Below are 25,896 nucleotides of genomic sequence, written 5' to 3' on the forward strand. Positions count from 1 at the left end.
TGTGTTTGTGTCCGTTTGTCTATCTGTGTGTATTAGATGGGGAAGTCTGACAGTCCTGGTTTCCAAATTGTAATCAGTCATTTTTGATGTTGGTATTCAACACATCTGAGGTGGTCAGCAATATTGTGTTAGATTGTTCCGCTGTAATGAGTCCTTTTGTAAAATTTGTGAAATGAAATCTTGTGTTTCGATGATCCACCCAGTTTTCAACACCTAGGCCAGAGCCTCTATCTACTCCTTCTTTTTCTCTGAAGGGAGATGTACTGTTTTTGTAACATTGCAGTGGATGAGTCAGGCTCTTTTATTTATTAATTCATGTTTATATATATATATATATATATATATATCATCAAAATTACTTATTACAATTTGGAAACCAATTTGGACTTCTCCATATCATAAAGAAGTCTTATTAAGTGATTTGATTACAAAATTGGAACGTACAAACACACTCGCATGTATGCGTGGCTGGGAGTGTGATTGTCCACATCGGTATGCGAAAGGAAGTGTCATGGAAATCTGCAGACCAAGCCGCTGATAACGTCTACTGCTATCGTTCAACTGAATTTCCTTTTTCTCGCTCCAATCTCCATACTTGGTTTTACTTAAGTCCAGGAAAGCTTGGAGCCAGACAGTCTGTCAAGTAAAGCCTTTGGTACCGCTAACTAACTCGCTGTCAGTCTCCCAGTGTCCAAAAAAGACTCAGCATGACCGTTTGTTGTAGAATGAATTTGCCTGGTCATGTTTGTTCATGTTTTAATCTGCCACATGTGTTTGTGGTTGTATGTGGCTTTTTTAAAGTCTGTTTGATGAATATAAATATGAACACTGATATCCTGTGGTAAATTTGGCATTAGGCTTACAGGAAACCCTCATCCGTCCTGTCACTTGGGTTCATGACATTTGTGTCGGACTTTGCTCTGTCATAGGATGATTCTGTAACGACTTTTTCATCACCACAAGTACAAAGTGTTTAATTGGGCGGTCAAATGGCATGACAAACAGACGTCGATTGACATCACGTAACATGTCTATGAACTGCCTGCTTCCTCCCACGCTGTTTATTGAGCACTAGCATGTGGCGTGGGAGTCCGCTTGAGGTGAAACTGGTCTCACATGGCCTCTCTGTGTCTCTCACTTCCCAACTTTAGGAGGCAGAAACAGGCTTTGTTCCAAGCGTTCAGGACTTTGACAAGAAGCTCGCCGAGGCTGATGCCTATCTTCAGATTCTCATTGATCAGCTCAAGGTCAGATTTCACCAAATTCCTTTGTACTTATTATCATTTATCAAGATCAGGTTTGTTTTTAATTAATATTACATGCATGGCTGTATGTTGTCTCATTGAATATCATCCTTTCATCTTTGGTGTGCGTTCTGTCTCTCTCTCTTGTTCTGTTTTTCACCTCTTTCTTTCTGTTTTCCACTCTCTCAGCTCTTTGATGAAAAAATAAAGGACTGCAAAGAAGATGAGTCACGCAGGGTAAGACAACAACTCCTCTCCCCTCCCCTAACCTTCTATTTTCATCCCCCCCCCCCTTTGAAACCGCGTTCAGATTGATTTTACAAATGAAAGCTATATCAAAGTAATTGTCACCAGTCTAAATTTTCCAGTCCCATTTTGGTAATAAGGCCCTGTGACTGGGCTCACTGTGTGTGCAGCCAGCCATCAGAGAGAAGTACCTGCTTCTGTAACCAGAAGTGAAGCAAAGCCCAGAGGTCTTAGGAATGAGGAAGTGGTAGCACTGACGTTGTTTACAGAGTCCAGGCTTGTTCAGTGCTAAGAGTTTAAAAATAAAACTAGTACAACACTTAAAAATACCTGCCAGTGGTGTTAATTGAGTGGGAAGGAATGTTCTCAGAAGTCTTATCTCTCCTGTTCTTTTTCTCAATCCTTCATAAATTGCTTTCCTTGTTTTTGTTTTTCTCTTTTGCAGAAAATTGAGAACCTGAAGGATACAACTTGTGTAAGTGCGACAGAAGTGAAATGATTCTGAGTTCTTCTTACGTTCTCACATCCAACCCAAAGCCTCACACTCTGCTTCCCCTGTTCTGTTTGCAGAGTATGGTAGAGTCCATTAAACACTGCATTGTACTACTTCAAATTGCCAAGGTAAGAAAACTGATTACATTTAGTCGTAGACCGTCTATACTACTTTTTAGTTATTGTTGTGGCAGCCATTTTGGCTGTCTGTGTGTGTGTGTTGTGTAGCCACTAGCAGTATGTACTTACCTGCATGGCAACACCAGAGTGGTCACATTCATCCCAGTCTTCATTGTGAGGTGATGGGACGATTTGAGGACTATGCACACGCAAACAGAACACTAGCATGACGCCACAGTCTGCTCTTTTTAGTTTTGTAACATGCACAAGGCAGAATGGTTCAATAGCTGATATTTGTCAATCTGTCAGAGACTGTAGTAACTGCATTTTGAAATGTTCCGTCTGCTTCTAATATGTGAATCATAAGGAACCAGGCAGAGGGATTCAGCTCCATCCCTCAGGCCAAGTTTCTCCCCTCCTCCCTCTCTCAAATCCCTCTTTTTTTTCTCGGAATTTGTTTTTGAAGGATCGAAGTAATGATCAGCAGCACGCAAACGGACTGATAGTAAGTTCTGTCGTTCTCCGAACACAAAGTAGCCGATCCGCCTTTATTTATTTTTTAGTTTCTCTCACCGCTTACTTCACTTTTTCCTCCTTAAAAAAAAAACTCAAACTAAACAGTAGAACTCAATCGACCAGAAGCCTGTTCAGAAGTGCATGCTTTGTGATTATGTGCCCTGCCCCCTCCTCTCCCCTGGCTTTCTCCTCTGTGGCTCTCTTTCACGGTGTGGGGAATTCTCCTTCAATCTCTCTCTGGAAAACCTTTGGAAAGCACCTTAGTTTCCACCCTCTTTCAACTTTTAAGAAAAAACCTTTTCAACCTTTTCAAAAACTGAATGTCCGGAATGCATTTGCCTGCTTGAATCATTTTAGTTGTAATAGTTGATTACACTTCTCTGTCCCTCTTTATGGTCACACACACACACACACACACACACACACACGCGCACACGCATGCACACACACACACACACACACACACACACACACACACACACACACACACACACACACACACACACACATACACATACCAGAGTGAGTCAGCCATTGATTTTTATTCAGTACAGAGGTCTATTGACTAATCAAGGGCTAATAGATGGCAACGTATTTAGGGCAGTTTACTAACCTCCGTAGCCTAGGGCCCTGTTACATCAGAGCCATTGTCAATAGCATCCACAGACAGACCTGAGAATGTTCTTTCTGCAGAAATCATTGGTGTGTTTTTAAGCTATTGAATTTGAATGACTGGTTCTGGTGAGTCTAATTTCAATGATAGGAACACACTTCACATAAAATGGCCTCCCTCAGATCCCGGAGATGCATCAATTCCTCTTGAGTACTCTCATCAGCGTTAGTATGAATGAGCTGAATGTGTTCCACCTCTTTTAGCATGACGCAGGCACTTCTGCATGTTATTGTTCTTGTAGAAGTAGAAATTGAATTTGAATTGGGGGGTGGAATACGGAAACCTGAAACACTGTATAGCGTCAGCATAGTTGTGTAAAAATATAAATATAAAAAAGGGCACATATTGAGCACAATATTACATGACATACCTTGAAAAAAACATCTCAAGACAAAAATCTCTGGAGGTGAACATATATATATATATATAATTATATATGGCATATCTTATGCATACGGCATACGTTATAAATATGCATACGTTTAAAATGATATTGGCTCCTACTGCAATTATGAGGATTGCTGCAGCACTCTGCTGAACTCAGAGGTGCTGTTTTCCAGCACCATCCAATGCTGTTATGTTCTCCAACTCCTACCCGTGCTGATGAATGCGGTACCGGACTGCGGACATTTTTTGGCATTTAATTGTCTTTTTTTTTATGGTCTTTTTGTCTGTCCTAGAATGTAAGAGTTGGCCTGTGAGACTAAAATGGTTGATTTGTCTTGTAATGGACTCTGGCTCTGGTTAGAGTCTGGAAATAAATTTGTTCTGAAGGGAACGGACATAAGGGTTTAGGAAAAGGGCATGACGATGACAAAGTTTCCCAACTTTCTGGGACACGCCTTTCCTCCTCCTCTCTCGTTTATCACCCCTCTCTCTTCCCTCAGCTTGTCACGTGTTTTGGCCTCATTTCACTGTTTGGTTTGGTTTTATCTGTTATGCAAGTATTTGCTGTTTTTGTGGTGTTGCTGTTGGGAAAGATGTCTTGCATCAATTCATATTAGTAAACCTGAATGTTGGTTGCTGTTACCACTGTTTGATTCATTGTTAATTTTATTGACCTCCCACTTGTTTATTTTTCTATAGCAACTTTAAGATATTGTCCTTGGTTAATACATGTGCTGTAGCTGCGGTTCAGTCATTGTAGTGTTCTAATCATCGACTGATCTGGCTCTAACCCAGCTTCACAGCATAACCTTTCCTGGTTTCTCACTTTCTGTCTGTCCTGTTTCTCTCCTTCCATTATTTATTATGCCTCTGTATCCCGCTCTCTCCCTTAATCTATTTTTTCCCTATTTTAATATTTTATTTCTCTCTCTCTTTCACTCTTTTTCTTTCTGCCTCTCTCTCTCTCCCTGCCTCTCTGCCATCCCTTCCCAGCATACTCCTCTGAGTGGGTCATGTTGCTGGCTGTTAGCAGAGGTCTGTGTCATCTCCCTGTTGTCTCCTACTAAGCCAGTTGAGAGAGCTGTGAAGTGATCACGTCACATGTGTTTGTGGAAGAGGGAAGTCACAGGATGAGATTTTAAAAAGACCATTAATCAGGCCTTAACACTGGTATGCTACAGAGCCTAGCAAATGAGTGGTGAAGCTGAGAAAGCCTGCTTAGATTCATGTACATTTATTTTAACATTGTTTTCGAAAGGGAAGTATAGAACTAGCCGTGGACGCAGTTGATTGAATACTGAGGGCTAGTTTCCGGTTCAGCATTAGCAATGGAGCTCTTAGTTAGTTCTGCCCAAAGTGAGAAGCACCTGACCGTTCTTCAGGATCCTTGTTTCCCTCTACACTTCTGTTTGTTAAGGGTGGTGTGTGCGTGTGTGTTCCTCACAACACCTTGTCTAAGTGCTGAAATAGGAGTGGGTGATGCTGTTTGCGATATCAGTGTAAATATCGCTGCAATAGCATGTCCTGTGATGCAGTGTAGATTTCTTGCCAATCCTCCGGCAAATATGTGTGCAGTGTGCGGCTGATTACTAAAAAGAAATGTCAGTGACCACCACTTGATGGTCCCTCACTATCCACAGATTGTGCGTCCACCACGGATTTGGTCTTCTAGTGTGGAGGACGCAGGCGATTCGGTTTGAACTTTGATTCTTGACCTTGTGAGTTGACTTTAGTGGGACTAGGTAGCCTGAGGTACGCTAGGCAGCCTTCTTATTCCCAGCTCTTGAATCCTTTGGTTTCTTAACCACTTAGTCTGGGTGACGTTTCATCTATATGTGCAACTATAGTCAAAGCTTTTTTTTTTTTATTCCTTTCCTTACTCTACGTAAGACATGTCCAGAGGGTATACCACATCATTATCTTTTGTAAGATTTGCATTGCAGAAGATTTACTCCAGGCCATCATTATGAATATTCCCACTATTGGACAGCCTTGATGGGTTTTTAGGAGTAGTTCAACAGTAAAAATGTCCATTGAACCTGTATCACCCACCCCTATGCTGAAGCAACGCAGTGGCCTAGGATTATGCTTGGACAGTCATCCCATCTATGTGTGTGTGTGTTTTAACAGTCTCTCCTTTTCTGTTGGCTTCCTTACAGAGCACCATCAACCCAGTGGATGGGATTTACCAGCCCGACCCTCTCGACTCAGCCGTTGTCAACACCATGCCAACACAGACCACCCTCCCCACAGGTAGGGCAGTCCAATGTTTTGTGGCCCAAAAAGGGCCCAAAAATACATTCCATCCAGTCTCTCCTTAGGCATGCATTAGATTAGCGGACTGGAATGCATCAAAAATAAATACTGGTCTAGCCCATGTGACAAAAGTCCACAGGCCAACTCGCTGTATTCATTAGTTCGGTGTCTATGAAATAAAAGCTGGTCTGCACAACAGCTCACAAACTTCTGATGGACAGAAGAGCATTTTAATTCCTATGCATGGTTTCTGTACTGCCCTGACCTTACCTGAATCCGGGTAAGCAGTGTTTCTCCATTACTATACAAGGCAATGCCCAAATGATTGTCTGAAGTGCCGACTGTGAAGTGTGGGCCGCCATTTAAACTATTTGAGAATGTTTTTCAAACCTCTGCTGCATTTCTGGGTGGAAGTTTGGCTGTTAAATCCCACTCAATGGCTTTGGCTTTGATGCAAAGGATTGTGCTTTCAACCGTCCTGAAATCGGCACATCAAAAGAATGCCGACACTTGCGTGTAAATATGTAGGTCGCACTTTTGTTCGAGACAAGGTTAAACGCTTGTGTGTGTGCGCAGATGGATGTAAATCGGAGCAGAGGCCATCCTCTCTGGCAGTGGGTCCCGTAGCCACGGTGATGGGCAGCCTTCAGACGCCCACCCCCAACAGCACGGGTAAGACCACGTCTCTAAATCAACACCCTTTAAATCCTAGGCGGACTCATCAAGCCTTGTTCGACAGATACAGCCAGTGAAGCTCTAACAAGCCTATTGTGTGTGAACCTTGGCTCCTGGTGGACGCTGTTATCAGATACAAATGCCAGAGTAGAGTATTGTCTAACCCTGTTTCGCAACTTTGACCTTATATATGGACAAGAATACAGCAAAGGAGCCTTGATATACATGGTAAACTTGTGGAGGTTCAGGTTAGAGAGTTCATATGTAAGAAAAGATGGCCTCTGTCTGTTTCAGTGGCGTTTGCGTTCTGCTCAGTTTTCTTTCTTAGCTGCTCTTCCCCCTCGGACTGATCATCGATCTCTCGGGATGGCAGGTGCTGGAGTGCCGTGTCAGAGTAGGATCTCATAACTTGTCCCATCGCACTCTCTGAGGGAGGCTCTTTCTCTCTTCCCCGCGTTCCCTACCTCTCACCTCTTTTGCTCCTCTCTCTCTCTCTCTCGTTCTCTATCTCTCTGTCCCACCTCTCCTGCATTTTTTTTTTTTCCTCCTCCATGTCTCTTGCTCCCTCTCTGACTCACTCTTTCTCTCCCATATATTGTTGTGCTCTCTCTCTCTCTCTACTTCCCTCTGTCTCAGCCTCTCTAATAAGAGCAATGATGTAGTGCTGTGCTGCGCCAGCGTTGCTCTTTTTCCAGGTGTCATTACCTCTCCTCTCCTCCCCTCCCCTCCCGGGGCCCATGCTGCGGCTCCGGGCTGCGTGCTCTTTCTGCTGAGCTGGTGGAATAAAAGGCAAGCGTGGCAGAAACTCACAGCCTCGCCTTGCCTCCCAGCAGCCTCAACCACTGCAGAGCAGGCCATGGCGGCCAGTCCGAGAGAGATGAGGGAATAAAAGTTCGATCAAGTGACAAAAAGATTTCAAGTGGTTCTGTTCTTGCAGAAGGCACAGTGTGTTCGAATTGTGTGGCTGTTAGAGATGGTCACCAGTAATAATGGAGGGCCGTGTCAGGGGTCCCGTCATTAGCTCTTTCAAGGCCTTGAAGGGCTGGTTTGGAGTGCAGCTCCATTGTACTCCTGTGAAAGTGGAGCTTGTAAATAATGTGTGAAAAGCATAATCTCATCATCCAGACTTTCAAAATGCATGCGCCTGTGCGCAAAATAGGTCACAGGAAGTTCCACTTTTACTTCCTCTCAACCTCACCGCTGTGAATGGAGTAGAGAACTGTATTCGACATATTATAGTTATCTGCGATTGTATTGATGATGTGCACTATGTTTGACTGTTCATTACTTAGTTGGCACAGCACAGTACAGTGTGTGTTTTGTATGACCATGCAAGGCTCTTCCAGAAGCGCTCTCCCGTGTGTATTTTAGACCTGTAGGATGGTGGACAAGTTAACATGTACATCTTGCATGTAGTGGAATACACTGTAATGAATCCATACAGAATGTCTGAACAGCACTTCCAAACCTTAAGATGACGTTCATGACCCTTGAACCCCTGTTATACCCCCCCCCCCCCCCCCCTGTTTTATGTCATGTCCAGGGAGCGTCCCCTCAGGGCCCAGCAGCAGCGTGGCGTCGCCGACCCATATGAACCTGCCCACTCACAGCGTGCCCGACTTCTCCTACTCCAGCAGCGAGGGCGAGGACGAGTTCTACGACGCCGACGAGTTCTACCAGACCAGCACCTCCCCCAAGCACTGCATTGAGTGAGTTTGCTGCTCGGGCAGAAAGTTAGCATTAGGACAGCAGGTGCTCAGCATTAGCAAGAAGCAGCACTGCCTGTATTAAGTGCTTTGGTGATTGCAAGTACTTGCATGAGCACAGAGGACATGAACACTAGACTGAAGACTACCAAAGACAAAATGGTAGTAAAGAAATGGTTAATGCTAACTTGCTAATGACCAAGCATTGATTTCATGTATAGTGAACTAGATGTTCACATAAGAGTGCTAGGAGACGTCTTACGTTGTTGTCTCTCCCTGTGTCTGCCTCCCACCCCGCCCCCTCCTCCAGGGCGTCTGCCGTCATGCCCAGTGGAGATGGTCTGAAGCGGCCAGACACCAACGAGTCCCTCAACTCCTCCATGTCCAATGGCACTACAGACGCAGGTACATACATATACACCCGACCCCCAACACACACACACGCACACACACACACACACACACACACACACACTCTCAGTTGATGTGTTCTAACAGACAGCCCACATACGTACATAAACTGCTACAGCTCATACATCCATTTGGTAAGAACAGTACATCTACTCAGCTGCTTGTTTGTCAACACACATGGGGTACAGCTGTAGTTGGAAGGTAAACACACACATAATGGTGATATGTGCTTGTTTGTGGTGCGCTCCCCAGACCAGTTTGACAGCCATGACGAGCGTGACGATGACGGCGAGGGCGAGTCCGTGGAAGAGCACAAGAGCGTCATCATGCACCTCCTCTCACAAGTACGCCTGGGCATGGACCTCACCAAGGTAACAGCACTCTCTGTTTGACCAACCAGCGTTTCTTTCATTTACACATCCCTTCCTTCTTCACCTCTGTCGTCTTTCACTCTTAATTGCCTCTTATCTTTTTCAGTGTTGTGTTTTCCTTCTCTCTCTCACGCCTCTGCCACACACACACACACACACACACACACACACACACACATCATCAGAGACTTGCCTGTGTTTTACATGACTTTCTGCAGTTCTCTTATTGTCTGCGCCGCCTTCTTCTCCTGCTCAGGTGGTGCTGCCCACGTTCATCCTGGAGAGGAGGTCGCTGCTGGAGATGTACGCCGACTTCTTTGCTCATCCTGATCTGTTTGTCAGGTACAGGTTCTCTTTCTCTCTCTCTCAGACATGAACACAAGAGGGCTGAGTTCAGAGCCTCAAACACCAGCCTGATCTTGCACCTTGACATGCTGTGTACATCTGGAAATCTCCAGCTGTACAAACTAATTATCCCTAAAGAAACCAGCACAGAATTATTACTAAGCATCAAACCCACCAGAAGGTCATGTCTTTCATGACGTATGTATATATTAGTATTATTGTAAGTGGATGTGCACCCTAAAATGTGTTTTTGTTTTGTTTTTAGCTGTAAACTAAATGATATGACTAAACTGTGATGAAACACATCACCGCTGGTGTTATTTATAGAAAATGGCTCCACACACCGTTTTACTGTTTAAAATCATCCTGAATTCCAAAATATGCAGTTTTGTGGGTGTGAGGTTACACTTGAATGATATATACACACACACACACACACACACACACACACACACACACACATAATAAACAATGACCTGTACAAGTGTTGCTTGAAGTATAAAAGGTGTGGTGTGTGTTTCATGTGCAGCATTGCAGAGCAAGTAGACCCCAGGGACCGCATGGTGTATGTGGTGAAGTGGTACCTGTCGGCGTTCCACGCCGGCCGCAAGGGATCCGTGGCCAAGAAGCCCTACAACCCCATCCTGGGAGAAGTGTTCTTCTGCCACTGGGACCTGCCCTCTGAAACGACTGACCCTGCTGCTTCAGTAAGTGTATGTCTGGTCAGCTAGAATGCATTTGTTTCTTACTTAATATATTACTAAAATATAGCATCCAGTGGCCTTGATCTCACGTTTGGTCTTCGCATCTTTCAGCCCTCCGTCTCCTTCCAGGAACCTGTGTCTGAGGGTCCAGTGCCGGGGTGTGGTAGTAACAGCGTGCAATTTGTGGCAGAGCAGGTCTCTCACCATCCCCCCAGTGAGTGTCAACAACCATTTTCCAACCCACACACAGCTCTCTCTGATGGTCAGAATTATTTGGCCTCAAACAGACACAATATTCCAACTCTGAATCATGTAGTGTTTTTGCAGTGAATAGATACATTTAACATCCTGCCAATCTTCTCTGCGACAGTATCTGCGTTCTACGCAGAGTGCCTCAGCAAGAAAATCCAGTTCAACGCCCACATCTGGACCAAATCCAAGTTCCTGGGGATGTCCATTGGGGTCCACAACATCGGCCAAGGTAAACAAAAGCAGATTATGGTCATTTGGTTAATAAAGACCTACATCTGCAGTGCAGTCAGAATTATATCCTTGAGTTTCTTAAGCTTCTCCCATTGTATTAATTAGAGCAGTACTTAAAAGGCTCACCAGCTTTAAGCCCACTTAGTAACAGTTTTAGGTGAAAGCCTAGAGCACGTTTCATCACAGCAGGTGGCTTTGATTGACAGCGCTGTTTTAATTATCCTCCTGTGGTGACAGGCGAGATTGGCGATAATAATAATTAGATCTGTGGCTCTAATGCATAATAATGAAGTTCTAGTAACTTCTCTTTGTGTGAATAAGATTCCAGCGACCTTTTGTCTGTTTGGATGATCAGCGTCTCCTTCTAACAATGGACATGCTGATTACGTTTGGATGGCCGTTTGATAAAAAAAAATACAAATAGCAACAGGATGTGAAGAAACAACCGTTTTGACGTCAAAAACACCTATGCACTGTTGCGGGGGCGCCTGCAGGAATACATTGTAAGGTACGCACGTGCTTAGTAACTAATCATTTTGTGCATTGCTCCAATCTCTGAGTGGCTTTGTCCTAAAAATGAAATATGTAGAAGAGCGTAGTATGCAGGCAACACAAAACAGTGTAAGAAATGAAGGAGTCCTCGAGGTCCAAATAAGAATCAAGCTTTATTCCAATAACTACACGAAACACTTCAGATTCAATGGCGTCAAAATGAACACCGTAACATCGTAAGTGCAATGGTGTCAATCGTTGCCTCAAATGGGCTCCAAAAATAAAGGAAAAGGGCCTACTATGGTATCAACATTGTGGTATCAATGGTAGGCCAAGCTTAAAATCTCCATTGGACGTCGCTTTGGATAAAGGCGTCTGCTAAATTAAATGCAATGTAAAAATGAAAAATAATATATTTTCTTTTAGGTTGATTTTTTTTTTTTGTTGAATCAGCTGTAATTAATACGCCGACGTATATCACATTTTTCGCCCGTGTGGTTCCAGTAATATTTTCATCCCGGTCTCCCAGCTAATGTTAATACAGTGTTGTACAATGGTGCGGCTCCAATACTGTAAAATGTATAATGGAGCAACACGTAGGCTATAGGGTGGCTGTGGTAGAGCGAGAGGGAGAGAACGGTGATGCACACGGAAATATCTGATGTAGCGACCGGAGCAAAGTTATGTAGCTGTAACGTTGAACTCTGTGCAACCTTACCAGTGTGGAGAATAAATCCACGGGCCAAATCAAGTTGCCATTCATTTGCTCATCAACCGCAGACCGAAGGGAACGGTAGATAACCACGGAGTTTAGAATATAGAAAACTTCGGCCCTGGAGCAGTAAACAAAAGCCTCCCCTGTAATCTCCGACTATGACTAGCAGGAAAGGTTAACAACAGGCTAATTGATACAATACAATACGTTATAGGCTAATTGATACAATATTTCTTTGTTTGAGTGTGGTTGTTTAGTGCAATTGGGGTGTATGATCGTTATTGCCTATAAAGGAATTGCAACGGGAAATTCTCCAGTTCATCGCGTTCATTCGCGCCCCACCTGTTTTCTATATTCTAAACTCAGTGGTCATCTACCTTTCCCTTCAGTCTGCGGTTGATTAGCAAATGAATGGCAACTTGATTTGGCGCCCCACACTTTGAGAAACGCTGATCTAATGCATAATAATGAAGTTCTAGTAACTTCTCCTTGTGTGAATAAGATTCCTGCGACCTTTTGTCTGTTTTGGATGATCAGCGTCTCCTTCTAACAATAGACATGCTGATTACGTTTTGATGGCCGTTTGATCAAGATGGTTTTCAGATAGCCTCCTCCGGTACCCATTCTACAATTGACGGCCGTCGCTGATTTTAACTGTAGGTGTTATAGCGGCGCCAGGATGTGGACCCTCCCTAGTTAGCATAAAACAAACTCTTACTCCTGTTGTTCAGGAAGGGTTGTATCAATTTCCCACAACAGGCTATCCTGACATGCTGCATCTCAGTGTTGAGTATTTAGACTCTAGAAAAACTCTTCAGGTACATTTCTCTGCCCTCCAAAAATGTACAGAGAAGGACCTATCCATCCTTGTGCGTTTTGAATCCGTTTTGTGGTACATGGAGTTCAGGACAAGCATGCCTATCTAATACAGCCATTGCTCATGACCGTGGGCCACAGGCAAGCAGGCCTGTCGCGGGCATGAGGACTAGCAGAACCAGCAGACGGTTATTGGGAGGGAAGGCTGTGGTTGGTTGCTATCAGTCGTTTGTACAGATCTTTCTGTGGTCTCCGGCTGGCAAGAGGCAATAAGTTGCGTCTGTCGGTTGCCTTTAGGCTTTTTTGAAAACGTTTCAAATAAGTTTAGTTGTTCATCAAGAGACGCTTGTGAGTCACTGTAGGTAAAACCGCAAAGCAATGCTCCATTGCGCTATCTTTGAAAATGGAGTGAAGCTTATCTTTCATTTTTCATGCTACATGTAGCCTTCAGCCTCCCCCACCTTGGCCAAAATAGTTGTTTACTGCTGTGAAGGGAGAGGGGGTAAGGTACAAATGTAGTATTTACACTACCCCTAACCTGCTTGGGGTGGGGAATAATAAATAATTAGCTCACAAGCCGAAAGCTAGTCAGGCATATAACCTGAACATTTTTAGACTGTTCATTCATTCAGACCATTAAAATGGCAAGTGTTAACTATCTAAACCAGGGACTCCCAGACGACCTTTTGCCAGTACTCCTTATTTTTAAATGTTCCCACTTTCATATCAAGGTTGACTAAAATGAACTGTGTGATATGCAGTGCCTTGCAAGCTTTAATTCACTTTATCTTAATTAATATCTCAGACATCACGTCATCATTTTAATCCACAATGTGATTTACGCCCCTCCCCCGCACATCCCTCCCTTCCCTGTGCATTCTTTTCTAGGCTGTGTGTCCTGTCTGGAGCATGATGAACACTACATCCTCACCTTCCCTAACGGATATGGCAGGTAGGCCTTCTCAGAAGCCAAGTTTCATGTAGTTTTGCTGCACTCTCTCGTCTCTCCTGTTGTCTTTCAAAGCATGACCTGTGATTTGAAACATTTCCCTGGCATGTAGCTGGTCGGCATTCTGTTCAAGAGACTATTGTTAACTCAGTGGAGCAGGGGGTGTGTTTGAGTTGTTTGTATGACCTTTGCCCTCTGCGTACACAGGTCTATCCTGACCGTGCCATGGGTGGAGCTGGGCGGGGAGTGCAACATCTCCTGCTCAAAGTCGGGCTACAGCGCCACCATCATGTTCCACACCAAGCCCTTCTACGGCGGAAAGAAGCACCGCATTACAGCAGAGATTTTGTAAGCGGCAGCATCTCTTCCCCATCAGAACAGCGATTGAAAGTTTTTCTTTGCCTTTATGCACCCATAAAAGTGAAGGATGACACTGATGTTGGCCCTGGTTGACTCTGATGCTAATGTTTATTTGTGGTTTTCAATATAACATTTGGTGATATGCCAGATTATTTTGGTCACTAAAATCATGAAATAAAATGTTCATACTGTTTCATCTCTAAATGTAAAACAGTAAATGAAGAAGTGCCTGGAATGTGTATTCGCATGCCGAAGTACATCCCTTTGCACGCTGCCTTTTGTTTGCAAGATCACCAAAGTCATGGGTTTGTGTTGAGTACATAGTGAATCTGGAAAATAGGGTTTACTGCCAAGCTCTTAGACAGCATCGCTCTGATCCACTTCAGCTTTGTAAGCACAGATGGTAGTTTATGGTGGCGGTTTATGGTGTTCTTCTGTCACATATGCTTGTGTTTGTTTTCACAGCCCCCCTAATGACAAGAAATCCTTCTGCTCCATCGAGGGGGAGTGGAATGGGGTGATGTACGCAAAATGGGCTTCAGGGGTAAGTCTGACCGCAACGGCAATAACATTTTTTTTTTATGTCAAGACAGCTGCGATTGTCTGTCCTGAACAGCCCTGTTAAAGAGTTTATTAAGAGTAGCTAATGTGATGCTTATTCTTGAAGCATGCAGTCAAATGCTACAGGTGTTCTGTAAGGAGGTAATGTACTCTTCATTTATTGTTCAATATCAGGAGAACTCTATATTCATCGACACAAAGAGATTGGGCCTTATTAAGAAGAAGGTGAGGAAGTTGGAGGACCAGCTGGACTATGAGTCTCGATGGTGAGTGCATCCCCTACTGGCCGCCGCTTGAACTCTCCCCTGTATTGTACCGTAATTTTCGGACTATAAACCGCTACTTTTTTCCCACGCTTTGAACCTCGCGGCTTAAACAACGACGCGGCTAATTTATGGATTATGATACCTGTGACTGTATACGGTGGCTTTGTGGAGCTAGGATGCTAGCATGGATGCAGCCGCATGGATGCTTAGCTCCCCGCGATTTCTCAGTATCATCTAATGTCAAAATAACCACAGTCTACCGGCGTAGACAGAACACAACTCAAAACAGTTTACAACAATACAAATCCAGTCTTTTCAAGTTCTTTAGCTCACTGGTTTCAAACTAGCGTCTTTCTTCTATCTCGCTGTCTTCAATCTAACGTTCTAGCTTCTGATTGACTCTTGCAACTGTGCTCTCTTAAAGCAACAGTGCACTTATCGTAACTGGCAAAACTAATAATATGCATCACTATTGTATTACTTTTGATATTAATTTTAGCCTGTGTAAAGTTCATTTGTTTCAATGTACCGGTAGGCACCTGCGGCTTATAGACATGTGTGGCTTATTTATGTTAAAAATATTTTATTTATTTTTAAATTCAGTGTGAGGCTTATATTCAGGTGCGCTCAATAGTCCGGAAATTACGGTAGTTGTACCTCACACCACTGATGGGGGGTCAACATTAACGTTGGCATCTGTCTTACTCAAGAGCTGAAACTCTCTCTGAATAGCATAGTAATTTCATTGAATAGCATTGTTCAAGCTCCGTGTGTTTGTCCCCTTGTGTGTCTTTCCTTTATTTCACAATTGTTCCTATTCTTCTATCTCTTTGTCTCTGTCCATCAGCCTGTGGAGAGATGTGACCTTGAATCTGAAGCTCAGGGACATCGACGCGGCAACAGAAGCCAAGCATCGGCTTGAGGAGAAGCAGCGGGCAGAGGCCAGAGAGAGGAAAGAGAATGAAATGCAATGGGAGACAAGGGTAAGAGTCCCCTCATGCCAGCGCAGGGAGTGATGTTCTTAAAGAGAAGCAGGCACTTGCATCACATCCTGTGCGAGCACACTGCTCGACTCTTTTGGAAAGTTGCGTCACCAGTGATGGCACAAGCAGTCATGAAGGTGCCGCCCTCTAAGTGATGTGCAACTTGTTTTTACAACCTACTGATGCCAGCATAACTTAACCTAATAGACTTTTTGAACTGCCATCAGATAGGTATGTCTGATATGCTATTGATACGAGTGAAAACGGACATTACACAATTCAACTGTTTGTAGACTATGATGTTTTGTCATTCTGCTTAAACTATTATTGTTACAGTCAAGAAACAGTGATGAGCAAAGAAAACTATGTATAGATTTATTATGCATGCATCCCAACAATGAAGAGCAACAGTTAATAGACTTAAGCATGGCTACCCATGTCATGGGGGTGTTCGTTTAGGACTCTGAATGGTCATGTTTCCCATTGTACATTTTCTCAGTTATCCATTGCCTGTCAGTTATAAAATAAAGTGTAGACATTTGCCATCTTTACTAAACACCCCTTTAGTATCCTTAGTCACCGTCTTGTGCGTATATGTATATTTTGGGTTTTTGGTTTGATCAGGATTGTCTTGTTTCCTCCCTCCACAGCTGTTTCATGAGGACGGCGAGTGCTGGGTATATGACGAGCCCCTTCTGAAGAGGATGGCGTCACGGCATTGAAGTCAACCCTCCTCTCTCCCAACCTCCACCCCTCTCCGAGACACCCCACCAACACACTCGAGTCTTAATAAGAACTCTATTCCCCTTTTCCCGACCACTTCTCATCTGAGCTTTGGAATGAACGACTGGCCTTTTGACGTGTGTACACACACACACACACACACACACACACACACACACACACACACACACACACACACACACACCGCAGCTTAGCATTTTTTAAGTTAGAAGAAAAAAAACAACAACCTGGAATGATCTAACAAATGAAAACAAAATAGCGATATAAGAAACATGGAAGATGAAATAAAATAAAAAAGATGTGCAACTCAAGTTCTTGCCAAAAACCCCCCCACTTGCTTTCCACCTCCCCTTTAAGAATAAACCCTTGAATGATTTGATAGAGTAATAAAATAAACTGAAGACTTTTGAGACACGAAACTGAATCAAGGCCCTTAAGCAACACAAACAACAGTCGCAGTCTCACAGGTGAAGGAGAACCCCACCCTCCTCTTAGGTTCCCTCTGTTCCATGAGGAGGGTGGAGGGGAAGCAGAGTAAGTGGGGTTTGAGTCGAACAAACCTTGAAAACAACAGAGTTCTGCATCTCAGGGAAACTGGTTACTGAGGATCGAAGGCTGTCTCTCCTGGAATAATTGAAGGCCTTATAACGGTGGACCCTGGCGAAGAGGGGGAGAACTTGACTTGCCTACAGCTATCTGCAACTATTTATATATATATATATTTAGAAACATATGAAATATATTCTTTTTTTTATTATTATTTCCTTTTTATTTTTTTGGGGTCTTTCTTGCAGGCAATATAGTATGTTTTGAAAACATGAACTTGAAAACTACACATCAGAAACCATTCCATTCACTCCAAACATTTTTTTTTCCCATTTTGGAGGAAAACAATCAATATTTCTCTGCTCCTGGTTCCTTTCTGTTAGACCCTGTGTCCATGTAAATATTACATGATGAAGGTCTGAAGAGCAGCCCTGAAAAACATGGCTGCTTCTGCAAGAGGGACAGAAAAGGGGACCTACCTTGTCATATTGATACAAACCATGCTAGCTTTCATGAACAAATTGAGTGTTTTTTTGTTTGTCGGTTTGTTTTTCTTGCATTTTTTCTTTCCATCATTTGATTGGATAACATCCTTCACTGCCTCAGTGAGGCAGACTTTTATAGAATGCTGCTTGAGTGTCCAAATTCAATCAGTAGTACCTGTGGCAGTGTAGTTTACGGTAAGAATAATATTGTCCAATACATCATGATCTAGTGTTCACCATATATTCGGATTATACATAATCCTGCAAGGCTACACCAGAATATGAAAAACACTTCTGTGAGATGTCAAAATTTTAGTCTAAATAAACACAAGGTTTACAAATCAGTGCATTACACTGCTGTGATGATGTTTAATGAGAAGCCTTTAAATATGAGTTAATGTAAGATATAACATCTTGAGGAATCATCTGCTTCTGGAATGGGTCATTTCATCAGAAGTATTTATATAGGCAACTACGTGATGCAGTCGTTCTGTTAATAATTGGAATTGGATCCACTGATAGAAACTGCTGGGTTTTATCTCACTTCTGCAGCACACATACACAAATATCAACATGAGTTTGTGCAGAGGAGAAGATGGACTTGACATTTTGGATTATGTGCGATGAACAGAGGGAGAAGTCTTCTATTCTGATGGAATTTGCTCAAAAAAGCCATTTCTCTTTCATTCATGTCGTCTTGTAGATGAAAACGAGGCCTTGCCATATGCATTTCACTTTCACCCACTATCGCTTGGGAGAGAGCAATCCAAACAAATTTGTATTCCTCCCTAGATCATAAACATTGATTGTACCATTTTTTCTCTCATTTATTGATGCATAATATTAAAGCTCAATGAGTTGACTACTTTTTGTGTCATGAGAATTTGTGGATGTCGCTTGGCTATGCATCGAAACCTCTGCAATCAATATTAAAGAGCTATACATTTAATATGATGGGTAGATCATCTGATGATTGTCACAAAAGCAGTTTGGGTCCTGGTCCAGACAACTAATTTTTCCTTAAGTTACAAGCCTTCTGGTCTGCTCAATGTGCAAGCTTCCTGTAGGAGAAGGCCAGTAACGGGCAGAGTTAGGTCGCGGGGGGGGGGGGGGCTTGTGGCAAAAGGGGAGGGGAAACAATCAGGAACATGGCAGATGAAATCTTACTCGTATCAGGTCGAGTATGCTAGCATACATGTGGTACATGGAACATATGGTTTGTAAACATCAAGTTGATAAACAGAGAAAGAGATACATTTAACATATGTATACAATACAATTAACAGTAGGTAAGATGGCCACTTTAGCAGTATTAGCCTAATATGACATAGGAGAGGAAGAGGCTACCCGCCAAGGTGTATGGCAATCCAAACTAATTTGTATTTCTCCCTAGATCATAAACATTGATTGTACCATGTTTGTCTCTCATTTATTGATGCATAATATTAAAGCTCAATGAGTTGACTACTTTTTGTGTCTTGAGAATTTGCGGCTGTGGCTTGGCTATGCATTGAAACCTCTGCAGGGCAAACAATCAGGAACATGGCAAATTAAATCTTACTCGTATCAAGGTGAGCGTGCTAGGGTACATGGAACATTTGGGTTGTAAACCTAAATTATATAAACAGAGATACATTTTGCTAAACAATTAACAGTAGGTAATTTGGCCACTTTAGCAGTATTAGCATTAAATGACAGACGGAGAGGCTACCCAGCAAGGTGTAGGTGAGTTTTGATGACTTACAACATGCGCTGCCTGAAGCCCAGTTTTATTGATATTGGGAATTTTATATGTGTTTAATTGTCATTGAGTTGTGTTGACTGGCTTGTTGCATGGAGATTTTTAGTTAGACATGCGTAGTATATAAGGGTGGTAGGGTGCAATAGCAGTGCATAACCAGCTGGCGCACGCTGTACCCGGGATCCATAAAGGCCCTCTTTCAAGTACAGCATGCGCTAGCTGTAGCCACTCCTGCTAATGCTAACACATGGCATTTTTTTAGCTATGAATAAACACCAAAACATTTATTTTTTGACTGTTCATACTTTATTCTTCAGATGGACATAGAAAGTAGCCTTTACAATACATATAAAAAGAGTGTAAGTAATCGTAAGGACATGGGACATAATGTTCATAGATATCTCTCAGAGAACTAGCAAGACGGAGACGGAGCAAAACTGTTCTGAATTAGTACATTTTTAAAAAGGTTGATTCGTTTGGGTTGCCTGATTCCACTGGGTAAAGACAAAGATTTGGCCTCAAATGAACTAAAGCCGTCAACGAGGCAGATTTGCTTTTGACTCTACTGCCCGAAACTTAACATCCCCCCCTTTTTGTGTTTCCCCGCACGCAAGTCAATTCAACATAGAAAGGCGATTTGCAAATCGCCAAGAAAATAAGAAAGAGAGAACTTGAACAATTGGTTTCTTGCGGAGGGCTTCTTTGTTAGGTGATGAAAAGGGAGCAGGCTGAAATCTAGTCGACAACAGCGTTGCGGCCATAGCCGTCCTAGTACCGGTCACCATATCCGCCAGACTGGTCCCGGTCCCGACTGTAGCCTCCGCCTCCACCTGAAGAGTAGCCACCCCCGCCACCTCTGCTGTAGCTACGGTCACCACCACCTCTGCCGTAACCGCCGCCGCCGCCTCCTCCATATCCACCGCCGCCTCCGTATCCTCCACCGCCGCCTCCATATCCTCCGCCACCGCGGTAACCACCTCCGCCACCGCCACCGGGCTTTGTGGCCTTGTCCACGCGGATCGTTCTGCCGTCCAAAGACTGTCCATTCATTCCCGCCGATGCGTCTTTCGCGTCTTCCGGGTTCTCGAATGTGACAAAACCAAAACCACGCGGGTCCTGGGTTTCCCGGTGTCTGGCAACGTAAACGTTTGAGATGGCCCCATACTTAGAGAATGCTTCTTCAAGGGACTGCTCCGTTGTGTCGAAGCTGAGCCCACCGACGAACAATTTTCCCTCTTCAGACATATCGCTGATTAAACTCGTCTGTCGTTGAGCTGGAATGTTCTGCGTGATGTCCCAGTTAAAATGGGTGTCGATGCTATTATCCGTGGTAAAACCGGAAGTGAGAACGTAATTCCGGTCTGTGGTTGGTTAAAACGTATCATCTGACCGGAATGGGAAATACGATAAGTTTGATTGGCTAATACCAGGACCTTTACTCTTTCGTTGAGAAATTGTGTCGATTGCCTGACTTTTAAAAAAATCGTCGTTTTGTTTTTTATTCTGCGAAGTTATACGGCTCAATACTCAACTGACTTGTTAACCGAACTTTTACGAAGTCATACGACTAAACACACAACTGACTTGTTAACCGAACTTTTACACCGTGCCAAATATGATGTTACTAGTTTCAAGCTAGCGTAAGCTAGCGTTAGGTTAGCTTGGTGGTCAAACTATTGACATCTTGGCTTGGCTGTTTATTTCACATTGAGTTTAATTTTGACAACACGTCACCTACCTTGAACGTCTGCTTGCTCATGTCAAGAAGTGGCTGCAATTACTGGCCGTAACATTTTGCGGAATGCAAAATATACAAAATAATATAGCACATCTATAACATATTATATATATAACATATGGCTCATAATAGCCCAGAGTATCCAATGACCTGCTCCTCTGGGTTAACTCCGGTGACTGCTGTTCTGATTCTTCTAGACCTCAGTGCAGCTTTTGACACAGTGGATCACAACATTTGAATTGACCGTCACCAGTGCAGGGTTGGTGTTAGTGGTATTGCCTTGAGCTGGTTCTCATCCTACCTCAGCAATAAACGTTTTGCTGTGAATTTAGGAATTTTTTCCTCCTCTTCTCCTAGTCTTTCCTGCGGGTACTCACAGGGTTCCATCCTAGGTCCTGTTTTTTATTTACATGCTCCCCCTTGGTCAAATTATTCAAAAGCACAACATCTCCTTCCATTGCTATGCAGATGACACACAGCTTTATGGCCGGTGCAATCTAAACAGTCTTTTGGACTGCCTTGAGGACATCAAGTGTTGAATGGCACAACATTTCCTACAAATAAATGAAAGTAAGACTGAAGTTATATTATTCGGCACCCCTGACTCCATCAAACTGACCACCAGCAGCCTAGGCAATCTGTCTACTCTGGTCAAGCCCCAAGTCAAAAACCTTGGTGTGATATTCGATTCGGCCTTTAAATTTGACAAACAGCTCAATGCAGTAGTTAAAGGCAGCTTCTTCCAACTTCGCACCCTTGCCAAAATCAAGTCTTTCCTGTCACCCAAAGATCTTGAGAAGGTCATCCACGCCTTCATATCCTCCAGGCTAGACTACTGCAATTCCTTGTATACTGGAATTAGTCACTCGTCCCTGTCGTGCCTACAATTAGTCCAAAACGCTGCTGCCGGGCTCCTGACCGGTAGGGGAGAGTGGGGTGATTTGTGCCAGCAGGGAAGTTGTGCCACCCCCTGTTTCTAGGGAACCATAGAAGAAAATTGGTCATGTGACTACACATTTTTGAAGAGTCAGCCATTGTACTCATCCTGCAAAGAAGACAGCCTCATTGGATGAGAGGAAAGCACATTTAAGTTAAAAAAAAACAGTTTTATGATCATTTTATGATCAAGGTTTTTTATATTGTTGTGTCTGAACAGTTATAGACAAGTTTGAAAACATTTCACACATGTTTTAGTGCTTTGGTAAGCTACACTATGAGTATATATAGCTAGTATGATTTTAGATCAAAACTGCTTAATGATGCATTTTTTTCCAAAAAGGTGGGATTGGGGTGATTTGTGCCAAAGGGCCTGGGTTAGTTGTGCCAGTGGGGACTTCGTGCTGGGGACTTTGTCATTGTGAACTTTGCAGGCAAAACCAAATCCTACAACTACGTTGGATTGGTTGAGAAGGTTGATGGTGCATCAGTGCAAAGTTTCTAAAGCGAAGTAGTAAGAGGTCTGTGGATGGAAAGCCCATCTTCACTTTCAAACAAAATGATGGAGACATCCCTAGAGAAGATGTGCATAAGAAACTACCCACACCACAAAAACTTGGTGGTACAGCCAGAAGGGAGCAGAAATGTATATTCCCCTGTAGCATCGACAAGTGGGATGTTATGTAGTAGGCCAGATCTGTGAAGAGAATTGCAGTCAATTTGGTCTTCATTTGAATATCATTTAGTTCTGAACATGTGTTAATGTAAATTACCTTTAAATAGAATTGCTTATTTTTTTTTCATTTGAACTCAACTTTGTTTTGATGTGTTCAGGAAGCTCTAGGCCTTGTTTAAGAAAATTGACCTTTGATGTGCTCATGTGGCGCAATAAGCTTGTAGAAAATCGGCCTTTATTGTTGTAAAATAACTTTAAATAAACCTTAAATGAGTAATTTTGTTTGAATTTGTCTATATTTTATATAGCATCACAGTTTCTGAGATGAAAATATACTGTTTTACTTCAATAATCAATGGCACAATTTACCCCAATGTATTCTCTCTAAAGGCACAACTTACCCCGAAACCGGGGGCAAGTTGTGCCACGAGACCACTTTTTTTAAGAAAGCTATATTTCTTAAATACTATATTTCAGATCCAAAGTGATTGTTCCCAGGGATGCACCACATCCTGAAATATATGTACATATTTTAGTTTGAAGCATTAATGTCATGGCCTCGCTTTAAAGTCACTTAGTAAAAACTGGCACAACTCACCCCACTCTCCCCTACCCGGAAAAGAGACCATATTAGCCCTATTCTGGCTTCCAGTGCGGTTCACGGTTGATTTTAAGGTGCTCCTGTTTGTTTTTAAAGCCCTGAATGGGCAGGCCCCTTCCTATATCGAAGACCTCTTAACCCCTTATTCCACCGCCAGGCCCCTCAGGTCGTCTAATTTAGGGCTCCTGGCAGTCCCCCAATCACAGCTTAAATCCAGGGGTGACCGCGCTTTTGCTGTTGCAACTCCTAGACTGTGGAACATCATCCCCCTCTCTATAACATCAGCCCCCTCTATTGACTCCTTCAAGTCCAGGCTCAGAACCCACTTTTATTCTTTAGCATTTGTATCGTCCTGATCTGAGTAGATCATTTGTATATCTGCTTTCTGTGTATATAGATGCTTAGTTGAGTGTTTTACTTCTGTTTTTCTACTTCATTTAATATTTTATTGTGATGTAATTGTTTTGTTTCTATTTTCTATTTGATTATATGTTTTATTGTGATTTAATTGTACAGCACTTTGGTCAACGTGAGTTGTTTTTAAATGTGCTTTATAAATACATTTTACTTGACTTGACATCGATGCAGTAGCCTAGAAATGCTAAGCCCCTGCACACTTCCTCCTATGCATCATGCTACATGTTATTGAAATTACTTCCCGAAAATGTCAAACAAAAACACGTTTTTCTAAACAAGAAACAGACAACTGAATCTCATGTTCAAATTACTTTATTTAAGACATTTTTGACTTCTTCCTTGCCATTTCCATTGATCTTTCCATATAACTATGACTGTCCACCTCACAGCAGTCAGCCTGTTTGAATTTGAGTTAATCCATGTCCACCAAATACAAATATTACTACAAAATGTTTTTCAGAGAAATACAAAACCTTGGTGATAGAAATGATTACCAAAATGTTTCAAATTAATAAAACAAATCTATTTGCTTTGAAAAATAATCTTCACAGTGACACATAACTGGTCTGAAATTAAAGTTATGTTATATATACTATTTATATCAGAATCAGAATCACGTTTATAAGTTTGCACAAACAAGGAATTTGACTCCGGGTAAAGTGGCTCTCAGTGTACTTATACAAAATATACAACACTATACAACACTATACAACACAACAGTACAACGGTCTAAGAAGTCTAAGAAAGTATATACAAGGAGGAATGGCTATATACAGGAGCTGTGAATTGTAAACACAACAAATAGTGCAAAGAAGTGGAGAGTGCAAGAAGTGCAGGGATAAATATTAAACGGTAAGAGTATGACGTAACAAGTACAGAATATACAGCCTGTATAGTTATACAGTAAGGGTGGAATGTATATTGTTTTTGAGAATAAAATCAATATGATTGCGGGAGTAATTGTACAGTGGTAATTATATTGATCCAGGGTTATTGCACAGTGCCACAGTGGGTTAGCTGTTTAGTAGTGAGACGGCGAGGCAGAAGAAGCTGTTTTTGTGTCTGGAGGTTTTGGCGAACAGTGTTCTGTAGCAAACAGGGGAGGAGTTGGAATAGGTTGGGTCAAGGGTGTGAGGGGTCTGCAGTGATTTTTCCTGCCCGTTTCCTGTCTCTGGAGGTGTACAGGTCTTAGAGGTGGGCATGTTAGCACCGATGATCTTTTCTGCAGACCTGACTATCCGTTGGAGTCTATTCCTATCCAGTTTGGTGGCCGATCCAAACCAGACAGTTATGGAAGTACAGAGAACAGACTCGATGACTGCAGTGTAGAACTGGATCAGCAGCTCCTGAGGCAGGTTGTACTTCCTGAGCTGGCACAGGAATTACATCCTCTGCTGGGCCTTGATAGTTTTGATGTTGGTTTCCCACTTCAGGTTCCGGGAGATTGTGGATTCCAGAAACCTGGAGGATTCCACAGCCAACACAGTGCTGTTGAGTATGGTGAGGGGGGGCAGTGCTGGGAGGGCTCCTCCTGAAGTCCACTGTCATCTCCACGGTTTTGAGCGTGTTCAGCTCTAGGTTGTTGCGACCGCACCACAGGGCCAGCTGTTCAACTTCCCGCCTATATGCAGACTCGTCATCAACACGGATGAGGCAGATGACTGATGTGTCGTCTGCCAATTTTAGGAGTTTAACAGATGGGTTTCCTGAGGTGCAGTCGTTAGTGTAGAGGGAAAAGAGCAGTGGGGAGAGCACGCATCCCTGAGGTGCACCAGTGCTGACTGACCGGGTGCAGGATGTTATTTCACCCAGCCTCACCTGCTGCTTCCTGTCTATCAGGACGTTTGTGATCCACTGACAGGTGGAGGCGGGCACAGTGAGCTGGGTGAGTTTGGTGATGAGGACTTCTGGGATGATGGTGTTAAACGCCGAACTGAAGTCCAAAAACAGCATCCTTGCATTAGTCCCTGGGGAGTCGAGGTGTTGCATAAGAGAGAAACTATCTGCACACTTAAAAACACTAGCACTTAACACCAAGCACCAAGCCAGAAACCCAGGCGTCATACTTGACTCAGATCTCAATTTTGAAACCCATATCAAAAATATAATTAAAACATCTTTTTATCACTTAAGAAACATTGCTAAGGTGCAACCGTTTCTCGCTCAGGCTGACACCGAAAGACTGATGCACGCGTTTATCACGAGCAGGCTAGACTACTGTAACTCGCTTTTGTCTGGTCT

At 43.1% G+C, this 25,896-nt stretch overlaps 2 protein-coding genes across 8 annotated transcripts in view; one reads left to right on the forward strand and one right to left on the reverse strand.

The window, feature by feature from the left end:
• Nucleotides 1-18,411, forward strand: part of osbpl9 (oxysterol binding protein-like 9) — a 35,073-nt gene extending 16,662 nt beyond the window's left edge. For 4 of the 7 annotated variants that reach the window (XM_031575507.2, XM_031575511.2, XM_031575510.2 and 1 more), the window contains 20 exons: nucleotides 1,152-1,247; nucleotides 1,434-1,481; nucleotides 1,936-1,965; nucleotides 2,061-2,111; nucleotides 2,569-2,607; nucleotides 5,826-5,931; nucleotides 6,511-6,606; nucleotides 8,153-8,318; nucleotides 8,626-8,720; nucleotides 8,979-9,097; nucleotides 9,354-9,439; nucleotides 9,972-10,155; nucleotides 10,258-10,360; nucleotides 10,517-10,627; nucleotides 13,541-13,604; nucleotides 13,809-13,949; nucleotides 14,427-14,505; nucleotides 14,697-14,788; nucleotides 15,636-15,771; nucleotides 16,422-18,411. In XM_031575507.2, the coding sequence (XP_031431367.1) occupies nucleotides 1,152-1,247; nucleotides 1,434-1,481; nucleotides 1,936-1,965; nucleotides 2,061-2,111; nucleotides 2,569-2,607; nucleotides 5,826-5,931; nucleotides 6,511-6,606; nucleotides 8,153-8,318; nucleotides 8,626-8,720; nucleotides 8,979-9,097; nucleotides 9,354-9,439; nucleotides 9,972-10,155; nucleotides 10,258-10,360; nucleotides 10,517-10,627; nucleotides 13,541-13,604; nucleotides 13,809-13,949; nucleotides 14,427-14,505; nucleotides 14,697-14,788; nucleotides 15,636-15,771; nucleotides 16,422-16,493 (1,914 nt within the window). In that variant the 3' untranslated portion in view covers nucleotides 16,494-18,411. The remainder of the gene's footprint in view (nucleotides 1-1,151; nucleotides 1,248-1,433; nucleotides 1,482-1,935; nucleotides 1,966-2,060; nucleotides 2,112-2,568; nucleotides 2,608-5,825; nucleotides 5,932-6,510; nucleotides 6,607-8,152; nucleotides 8,319-8,625; nucleotides 8,721-8,978; nucleotides 9,098-9,353; nucleotides 9,440-9,971; nucleotides 10,156-10,257; nucleotides 10,361-10,516; nucleotides 10,628-13,540; nucleotides 13,605-13,808; nucleotides 13,950-14,426; nucleotides 14,506-14,696; nucleotides 14,789-15,635; nucleotides 15,772-16,421) is intronic. The other 3 variants (XM_031575508.2, XM_012825356.3, XM_012825359.3) reach the window with 3 other exon arrangements.
• A 1,163-nt stretch (nucleotides 18,412-19,574) lies between these two features.
• On the reverse strand, nucleotides 19,575-20,597 carry LOC105898301 (cold-inducible RNA-binding protein-like). Its single transcript, XM_042708871.1, has one exon. The coding sequence runs from the start codon at nucleotides 20,530-20,532 to the stop codon at nucleotides 20,056-20,058; it is 477 nt and encodes a 158-aa protein (XP_042564805.1). The 5' UTR covers nucleotides 20,533-20,597; the 3' UTR covers nucleotides 19,575-20,055.
• Nucleotides 20,598-25,896: the final 5,299 nt, after the last annotated feature.

Source organism: Clupea harengus, chromosome 10, assembly GCF_900700415.2.
Source record: "Clupea harengus chromosome 10, Ch_v2.0.2, whole genome shotgun sequence".
Taxonomy (NCBI): domain Eukaryota; kingdom Metazoa; phylum Chordata; class Actinopteri; order Clupeiformes; family Clupeidae; genus Clupea; species Clupea harengus.